At 44.6% G+C, this 10,427-nt stretch overlaps 1 protein-coding gene across 1 annotated transcript; it reads right to left on the minus strand.

Annotated features, from left to right (window-relative positions):
- Positions 1 to 1,547: 1,547 nt before the first annotated feature.
- Positions 1,548 to 3,956, minus strand: LOC134984251 (gastrula zinc finger protein XlCGF57.1-like). The gene has a single exon (XM_063949877.1). It carries the CDS (start codon positions 3,916 to 3,918, stop codon positions 2,542 to 2,544), a length of 1,377 nt encoding a protein of 458 aa, XP_063805947.1. The 5' UTR covers positions 3,919 to 3,956; the 3' UTR covers positions 1,548 to 2,541.
- Positions 3,957 to 10,427: the final 6,471 nt, after the last annotated feature.

The following is a 10,427-nucleotide window of genomic DNA, read 5'->3' on the forward strand; positions in this document are numbered from 1 at the left end:
CTTCCCTGGAAATACTTGTGGATGGAGCCCTTCATTCGCTTTGCAGGGATTCAAGGGTGGTCAATCTGTTGAAATCAGAGCACTACATTTTGGCCACAATGCTCGATCCTAGGTTTAAAGCCTACGTTGTATCTCTCATTCCGGACACAAGTCTGCAGAGGTGGAAAGACCTGCTGGTGAGAAAATTGTCAGCTCAAGTGGAACGTGACCCGTCAACAGAGCCTCCTTCATTTTCTCCAGCAACTGGGGCTGCGAGGAAAAGGATAACATTTCCGAGCCCACCTACTGGACACAAAAGGAACAATACAAGTGACACATTAACAGGAAATTGTTTCTGTCACCATAGCGACAATTATCTGGAAATAAGATAATACACAGACACATAAAAAGACTCAACGGAAATCTTTTGTTTTTAAACAACTTTATTTCATATCTTTAATACACAGATTTTTGTCTAAATTTTAAACTTAAAAAATACTTTACTCTGCACAACATGGATAAAATATCCTTAAAGCACAGAAACAATTCAGGTTACATTATAGTATTGCAGGTAAGTAAAACAGATAGATATCAGGAGAGCCAAAACCCTATGGGGGTCATTCAGACCCAGCCGCAATTGTGGCCCGCAGCAGTTTGCTTGTGGTGACAAAATGCACGTGCGCAGCAGCCGCGCAGACAAACACATTGCGGCCGCATCCCTGAGGGGTGAACGCGGGAGGGCCGGAACCATTTTCCAGGGGCTGCATGATGTCACATCTGCGATCATCTCTGATTAACCCCCTATAAGCTTCCAGAGTGCACCTCATATCTCATATTTTCCAAGTTACTACAAATGATATGAGATCGGTAGCAGCACTTTCAGGATTACACAGAACACACATAAAGGCTGACACAGCAAATAACAGTAACACATACAAGGGATTCATTAGACATAAGGAAGCAGAATCATCATTAAGTCTAATTATCAACTGGTTCTGTGCGGGACCCATACACCTCTTTACTGTCTCCAGCAGCCCCTGGTACTGCACTGCGGCCATCCGCCCTGTCTCCCCCCACTACTGCCACCCACCCTGTCTCCTCCCAGTACTGACACCCATACTGTCTCCCCCCACTACTGCCACCCACCCTGTCTCGCCTCCACTACTGCCACCCGCCCTGTCTCCCCCCCACTACTGACATCCGCCCCGTGTCTCCCCCCACTACTGCCACCCACCCTGTCTCCCCCCCTACTGCCACCCGCCCTATCTCCACCCGCCCTGTCTCCCCCCCACTACTGCCACCCGCCCTGTCTCCCCCCCACTACTGCCACCCGCCCTGTCTTCCCCCCACTTCTGCCACCTACCGTCTCCCCCCCACTACTGCCATCCACCCTGTCTCCCTGTCTACTGCAATACACCATCTCCCCCCTCTCCTTCCACTACTGCCACCGCCCTGTCTCCCCCCTAGTGCCACCGCCATCTCCCCCACTACTGCCACCACCCCATCTACACCAACTGCCACCCACCCTGCCTCACCCCACTACTGCTACCCGCCCTGTCGCCCCCCACACTACTGCCACCCGCTCTGTCACCACCATCTCCACCACTATTGCCACCGCCCCATCTCTCCCCACAGTCCTTCATCTGCAGGTAGAAGAAAGCAGGGCAGTAAGGAGGCAGAAGCTGCTTCTGGTACCATGGGCCCTGGTCATGTAGGGCTCGGAGAGTCAGTAAGATTATGTAATAGGTGCCTACAGTAAGTCAGTAAGGAGGCAGAAGCTGCTTCTGGTACATGGACCCTGGTCATGTAGGGCTCGGAGAGTCAGTAAGATTATGTAATAGAGACACCATCTTACAGGCAGCCGGTGAAGGGAGTAGAGAACGGGTGTTATGTGGCAGGAACGGGCTGGTTAGGTAACAGCCTGGCTGCTGCATTCTGTACAAGCTACAAGCGGTGCAATTCGTTTGCTGGGAGACCCAGGTAGAGGACATTGCAGTAGTTTATGTGTGATGATACAAGTGCATGTATGACATCAGGTAGATCTTCTGAGGGAAATAAGTGCTGGAGTATGGCTATGTTCCTCAGATGAGGATCTGATTGTGGCTGATACCTGATGTGTAAGTGTCACTCCACCATCCAGGACACCAAGCTTCCGCACAGGATCAGCATTTTGTAACTCTGAACCCCTAAGCGTGTCTGGTTGGTTTTGCAAAGCTGAGCTGTAGCCCTGCCCTTTGTTGGTGAGCTTCTATCATAAGGACCTGTTTCACCAGGACTGAGTCACAGCCAACTGGCATCACCCACACCTGGAGCTCAGCTAGACAACCATTTAGGATTGGTACTGGGTTCTCAATACCTAGAGCAAAGGTAGGTCCACTGCATAGCAGTAGTAGATGAGGACATGACATCTGATTATTTCACCCAGTGGTAACATGTATATTGCAAAAAACATAGGAGATAGGATAAGAACCTTAAAGAACGCATGGCAATGATGAGTATACTACAGAAGATTAAAATGGTTCCGCACCTGAGTGATATCTATTGTATGCAACAAGAGATGATTTATTTCTCAGAGTATAGAAATGGCCTCTCACCTGTGTGACTTCTTTGATGTGTAACAAGAGCTGATTTGTGTGAAAAACATTTCCCACACTCAGAACATGGGAATGCCTTCTCACCTGTGTGACTTTGCTGATGTGTAACAAGTTGTGATTTCCATGTAAAACATTTCCCACACTCAGAACATTGAAATGCCTTCTCACCTGTGTGACTTTGCTGATGGGTAACAAGTTGTGATTTTTGTGTAAAACATTTCCCGCATTCAGAGCAAGAAAATGGCTTCTCACCTGTGTGACTTCTCTGATGTATAACAAGTTTGGATTTCCAGGTAAAACTTTTCCCGCACTCAGAGCAAGAAAATGGCTTCTCACCTGTGTGCTTTCTTTGATGTCTAACAAGATATGATTTAAGTGCAAAACATTTCCCGCACTCAGAACATGGAAATGGCTTCTCACCTGTGTGACTTCTCTGATGTATAACAAGATGTGTTTTCTGTGTAAAACATTTTGCACACTCAGAGTAAGAAAATGGCTTAGCATCAGTGTGACTTCTGTTATGTCTAACAAGAACTGATTTGTGTGCAAAACATTTCCCACACTCAGAACATGGAAATGCTTTCTCACCTGTGTGACTTTGCTGATGGGTAGCAAGCTGTGATTTGTGTGCAAAACATTTCCCACACTCAGAGCAAGAAAATGGTTTCTCACCTGTGTGACTTCTGTTATGTATAACAAGATGTGATTTAGTTAAATAAGATTTCCCACACTCAGAGCAAGAAAATGGCTTCTCACCTGTGTGACTTCTCTGATGCATAACAAGATGTGAGTTTTGTGTAAAACATTTCCCACACTCAGAACATGGAAATGGCTTCTCACCTGTGTGACTTCTCTGATGTATAACAAGTCGTGATTTGTATGTAAAACATTTCCCACACTCAGAACATGGATATGACTTCTCACCTGTGTGACTTCGCTGATGTGTAATAAGATCTGATTTCGTTGTAAAACATTTCGAACACTCAGAACATGGAAATGGCCTCTCACCTGTGTGACTTCTCTGATGTATAACAAGATGTGATTTGTATGTAAAACATTTCCCACACACTGAACATATCAGTGGCCTCTCACCTGCCTTACCTGTGTGTGGGTTAATAGGCTTTGTGTTCTTTGTAAAACATTTGGCATCTATAGAACAGGGAAACACTGTATCTACTCTCAGAGCTGTAACAGATGCTCCAATATCAGAGTGATCAGGAGAACATTTCCCAGGATCAGAGGGATCAGCTGATAGAGCTGGATGTATAATTGGGGTAATGGGGTTATCTCCTGGAGAATCCGGTCTACTGTCATTATCTTTTATGTCACAATCCGGGGATAACATTAGATGTCCTTCTGAGATATTCCTGCTTGTGTGTCCATCTGCTGGAAATAAAATACATTATGGAAATGTGGCATTTTCTGTAACAATATTAATCTTGTAAACAATAGGAGAAGACGACTCTCTGGGACACTTAATTGTAAATTTGTGTGTATAATAAAACATAACTTTTAATGAAGGCTTTATAATATTGTGTCTCAGACTATCATTGTGTCCACCCTCCTGAGAACACTCACAATAACAAATGTAATATTATAATAAGACTTAGATATATCTCTCTCTTGTACTGGTAACTAACCATGAAGTATAAATGGAGACGTAGTCACTCGGCAAGTCCTATGTCAGCACCAATGTAAAACAATGGATGGGGAACATATCGTATGAATTGGAGATTCTAGATGAACAATAACATCAGTCGTATGAGCTGATGGATCAGAGAAATGTCTCCTAACGTTACTCCTGGAAGCATTGGTAAGGTAGCATTCCTTTATGTGTGTGCTCATACGCTGGTAAGCCTGTACATGTGTTACTCACCCTTATATAAGGTATATTGCTACAGCAGAGTAGGTGTGGAACAAGGTATTTTACATGCAATACACCCATATAATAACCTTCAATTATAATCATCTGCTAGGTTATAATCCACTCTAACACCCCCATCATGAGTTTTACCTCTATATTCTCTTAATAGTAATAAGAACGATGTGTGTACGGTAAGTATGATACAGAGAATTACATATCAGAATCTATACAGCTGCCGCCATACTTCTGCTTCTCATACGTGTGCTACTGGCAGCAGTGAACATCTGAGTGAGAGTGCAGGGAAGACAGCAGAGTCTAATGAGAAAGAGACTGGATCTGCCTTTGCAGGGATATACCACACCTGTCACCCCTGTTAGTATATAAAATAATAAATAAGAGGGGCCTGAGTCCATCCAGACATGCTTTCTGAGCTCTCCTCACTATGGGGGACATGTACTAAGCAGTGTTAAAAGTGGAGAAGTTGCCCATAGTAACCAATCAGCTGCTCAGTATACTTTTATAGTATGCAAATTATAAATGTTACATCAATGCTGATTGGTTGCCATGGGCAACTTCTCTATACTGGCTCACTTCACTTTTATCACTGCTTAGTACATCTCCCCGTAAGTGGCTTCTTATCTACCCTACCTGATAGCTCTCAGCCGCCGCTGGGATCAAGACCCAATCTATTAAGTCGTCCACTCCTACTGGCCTAAAGCCGCTCACTACGGGCACTGTTCACTGCCGCAGCCTAGTGCCGCCGCTGAAGCCACGGGCTGTAGTCTGGGAATAAGTGCGCCCAGTCTTTCCTGCATACTCCGGATACCTGACTTGGAGGCGATTTTGCCTCAGGTGGGAGCACTTGCTCTCCTGCTTCTGCTGGGGACAGAACGGGCTGCCCACAGTCACCAGAGCCCTGCAGGGATATTAGGAAGTGAGGTGGCTGCCATTTTGGATCCTAGTGCCCGGCCATCGCATGCTTTGCTTCAATAAGGTTTGAAATTAATATAAGCTGCTAAATAAGTGTCCTGACGGCTGGACCGTGGTCAATACACTAAATTGCAGCATTTGCCTGGAGGTGAAACTGCCTTCTATTTATATGGTACCACTATAATCTACTTCCTCTCAGTCTACATGCAGAGCCCAGTATCAAGTATAGTCTGAGTACAGCGCATTACACTCTGATTACAACCTCACAGTATATTATTTTGTGGATTTATTCACTGAATATATTTTGCCATTTGTGTCTCTCTGTGCTGAGTACTTCACGTCTGTGATCACGCTGACCTCTAGTGGAATTTCTCGCTCATTACTGTGTTATTTGAGTTGCATTACATCATGTTTACTTGAAATTTTAGCTCGGATACCCCCGTCACCCCGACAAAGAATGTCATTTTGAACTGAGTCATCTTGATGTAACCTCCTGACAGCGTACTACTGCTACTTTTATTTATAGATTGTATTTTCCTATCTCTGAGAGGTCAGTCTCTTTGTAACCAGCTTATGGGGGTCATTCCGATATGATCGCTCGTTAGCAACTTTTTGCTGTGCTGCAATCAGATAGTCGCCACCTAAGGGGGAGTGTATTTTCGCTTTGCAAGTGTGCGAATGTTTTTGCAGCAGACGGCACAAAAAAGTTTGTTGCAGTTTCTGAGTAGCTCTGGACTTACTCAGCCGCTGCGATCTCTTCAGACTTTTTGGTCCCGGAATTGACGTCAGACACCCGCCCTGCAAACGCTTGGACACGCCTGCGTTTTTCCAAACACTCCCAGAAAACGGTCAGTTGACACCCATAAACGCCCTCTTTCTGTCAATCACCTTGCGATCAGCTGTGCGAATTGATTCTTCGCTAAATCCATTGCCCATCACCAATCCTCTTTGTACCGGTACGACTCGCCTGCGCATTGCGGTGCATACATGTGCGGTTTTGATGAGTTTTAACCTGATCGCAGCGCTGAAAAAAAGTTGCTAGAGAGATCAACTCGGAGTGACCCCTCATGCCTCCAAAAAAAGGTTAAAAAGTACCAAATTGGCCCCACCTGTCCATCTCTTTGGTACCTCAAATTCAGGTGGTCCTTCTGAGACCACTACATCATCTGCTTCTTCTTGTCAGACGCACAGCCCAGCTGTAATGGCTGAAAACGTCTTAAGACACACTAGATGGTCCTGTTACTCTACGCTCTATACATTCTATGTTATTTACATTTAAGGACTGAACTAACCTCAGAACTTAACTCTAATATTTGAAGCTTTGGGGTCTGATATCAGTGAGATTGGCACTCGTACAGAGATGAAAGAGATTGTTGCGTCTCACAAAGATCTGATTTCAGCACATGACACCCTTCGGGAAGACCTGGTCTCTATTTGTGATAAAGTCATTGATTTAGAAGACAGGTCTCTGAGAAATAATATCAGAATAATGGGCATTCCGGATTCTGTTACAAATGCAGAGCTTTAGGATTATGGTCCTCTTTTCAGAAACTTCTACGAAGGCTTCTGCCGCTGACCTTCTTATTGATAGGATCCATAGACTCCCAAAGTCCAAACAGGCCCCTATCCAAGCACAGAGGGACACTCTGCTCAGGGTCCACTTTCTTCATATTAAAGAACACATTCTACAGGCTGCTTTGTATTCCTCATCCACAGCTGAGTGCCTAAATAATCTGCAGATATTTCCAAATATTTCTCCTGTGACACTGGCCAAAAGGCGTCTATTCCACCCAAGGAAATGTGCAATACAAATGGGGCTTTCCTACTAAGCTTATTGTAATGTGAAACGGCGCCTTCGCAGTGATACCTTCACCCGAGGATGGCCCTTCTATTCTGAAAATTTGGGACATTCCTGTTGACAGTCCTTCATGACACTTTACCTAAACCAATCCCGGAGGAGTTGTCTTCCGTCTCGAAGTAATATGATAAAGGAGTAAGACTGTTAGAGACACTCAGAGTCTGTTTCCTACTATAACATGTGCCAACTGGGACTAAGTTACTGGACATGGATCTATTTTTGGCCCAGATTTATTTGCTCTTGTTATGGGTATAAAATGTATCTTTTTATCTTTATTTCCTGTGCTATATAATTGCTATATGGTATATGGTCCGACATTGTTTCCACTGTTACATTTCATAATACATTTCTAGAATGTTTGGGTGTTCAGGTAAAGCATGAATGATTCGTGTAACACCCTGTTGCCCTTATAACGGTGTTGGTAGAACCTACATTGGATATCAGGCCATGTTCCTGGCCTTTACCTCCTTTGGATACATTGGTTACATTGAGATATGATATTTCTTTGTACAATTGTTACTATGATGACTAGATTTTGCACTCTTGTATGGCTACTTGGGGTAGTTGGTGAGTTTCCCTTTTAGGCCAGACCGCCACCTTTTTCTACCTTTCTGTCACGGTTCCCTAGTAACCGAATCTCTAGTTCCTTTATGGATGCTATTTCTGATTGTCTTTCATTTTTCTTCCCTATTTTATTAATTTTTTTCTGTTATTTGATAGTTTGAAGTATGCACACGCCCTACAGACTCTATTGGACTTCACACAGATGATCCTAGATGTTTCATTTGGTAGACTTACCATTGTTAACTCTCTTTCCGCGAGGTTCATTGGTTTCACAGGAAAACATTGCAGTATCCACAGGAAAATATGGGGGTGGGATCTTGATCCAGAGGCACAAACAGGCTAAAGCTTTAGGCTGTCCCAGGATGCATTGGGGCCTCCTCTATAACTCCACCTCCAGACACTGGAGCTCAGTTTTGTTTAACCAGTCCAATGCAGGAGCAGGTAAAAGAGAAGGCAGATGTTAGTCACATAGAACCACATTCTCATGACAGGAGAAGGGACCAGCGGCTAACGCCGTACAAACCTACAGAATCTAGGTGCGTCAGGGTGGGCGCCCTGTGGAACCAATGTACCTCACAGAAAGAGCTGTAACAATGGTAAGTCTACCATAACTCTCCTTTTCTGCAGCAGGATACATTGGTTTCCACAGGAAAACATTGGCGACGTTCCTCAAGGGAGGGGACGCACCTTAACGGGCATGAGAACGTGGCATCCAAAGGAAGCATCCTGGGAAGCAGAAGTATAAAAGGCATAGAACCTAATAAACATGAGGACCACGTAGCCGCCTTCCACAATTGTTCTGCGGATGCGCCACGGCGAGCCACCCAAGAGGGTTCAACAGACAGATTAGAATGGGCTTTAATAGCAGCAGGAGCTGGAAGTCCAGCTTGCTCATAAGCTTGTGCAATCACCATTCTAATCCATCTGGCCAAAGTTTGCTTATTCGCAGGCCAGCCACATTTGTGAAAACCAAACAGTACAAAAAGGGTATCTGACCTCCTGATAGAGGCAGTCCTTTCCACATAAATACAGAGAGCCCTTACCACATCCAAACAACGGTCTTTGGAATACAAATCTGAAGAGATAAAGGCGGGAACAACAATCTCTTGGTTAAGGTGAAAAGATGACAGCACCTTAGGCAAATAGCCAGGTCTATTTCAGAGAATTGGCCGGTCACTGTGAAAAGTCAAATAGGGTGGACGACAGGACAAAGCGCCTAAGACCGATACCCTTTTTGCAGAGGCAATTGCCAGCAAGAACAGGACCTTGGCCATGAGCCATTTTAGGTCCACTGACTCAAGAGGTTAAAATGGAGACTCTTGCAGGACCTTTAGTGCAACAGTCAAATCCCATGGAGCCACAGGAGGGACATGGGGAGGCTGACTCCTAAGTATGCCCTGAGCGAAAGTATGAACGTCAGGTATAGATGCAATTTTCCTCTGAAACCATACCGACTAGGCAGAGATGTGAACCTTGAGGGTGGCCAGACGAAGACCTAGTTCAAGGCCTCGTTGCAGAAAAGCCAGGATTCTGGATGTTCTGAATTGATATGTATCATAATTCTTGTCAGCACACTAGATGAAGTAAGAATTCCAGACTCTGTAATAAATCCGGGCAGATGCCGGTTTGCGGGCTTTCAGCATAGTCTGAATAACTGCCTCGGAAAATCCTTTGGCCGTCAGGAGTGAAGCTTCAAGAGCCACACTGTCAAAGCCAGTCTGGCCAGGTCTGGGTAAAGACAAGGGCCCTGTATGAGAAGGTCCGGGCGCTGCGGAAGTAGAAGGGGTCTCTCTGCAATAATGACATGGGATGATCTAGATATTGTGGCAATTACAGAGTCATGGTGCAATGAAAATCATGACTGGGACATAGCTATCCCGGAATATACTTTATTTAGGAAGGACAGAACGGGAAAAATCGGAGGAGGGGGGGCAATGTATGTAAAAAAAAGCATTAATACTACCTTAATACAAAGTAATGAAGAAAAAACTGAGGCCCTTTGGGTGTCCATAGAAATAGGGGAGAAGTCGATTATTCGTATTGGTGTGATATATAGGACACCAGGACAGGAAGTAGAACTGGACAAGAACCTATTGCAGGACATAACTAAAATGGCATTAATAGCAGAGATAATAATCATGGGAGACTTTAATCTTCCTGATGTAAACTGGGAGGTGTCTGTTGCTAATTCCACTAGAAGTAGAGACATTTTAAATTCCCTTCAGGGAGCATCCCTCCACCAATTGGTGAGGGAGCCCACTCGGAAAGACGCAATATTAGACTTAATACTTACAAATGGAGACAGAATATCGGACGTAAAAGTTGGTGAAAACCTGGGATCCAGTGATCATCAAGCAGTATGGTTCAGCATTAAGACATAGACTGACTCGTCCCAAACAAAAACAAAGGTGTTGGATTTTAGGAAGGCTGATTTTGTAGGGATGGGAAAATGTGTAAGCGATTCTTTGGCAGAGTGAAGGAACTTGGAAACAGTGCAGGAGAGGTGGAAAACATTCAAATGTGCAATATTAAAGGCAACAGACCATTGTATCAAAACTGTTAGGAAAAACACAAGGAAAAGGAAGCCAGTGTGGTTTGTGAAAGAAGTAGCAAATATTGTGAATGAAAAAAAAAGACG

This window comes from Pseudophryne corroboree (genome assembly GCF_028390025.1).
Source record: "Pseudophryne corroboree isolate aPseCor3 chromosome 3 unlocalized genomic scaffold, aPseCor3.hap2 SUPER_3_unloc_43, whole genome shotgun sequence".
Classification (NCBI taxonomy): domain Eukaryota; kingdom Metazoa; phylum Chordata; class Amphibia; order Anura; family Myobatrachidae; genus Pseudophryne; species Pseudophryne corroboree.

Excerpts from the sequence above, each read along its gene's own strand:
- LOC134984251 (XM_063949877.1), bottom strand. The coding sequence starts at position 3,918 with ATGTTATCCCCGGATTGTGACATAAAAGATAATGACAGTAGACCGGAT.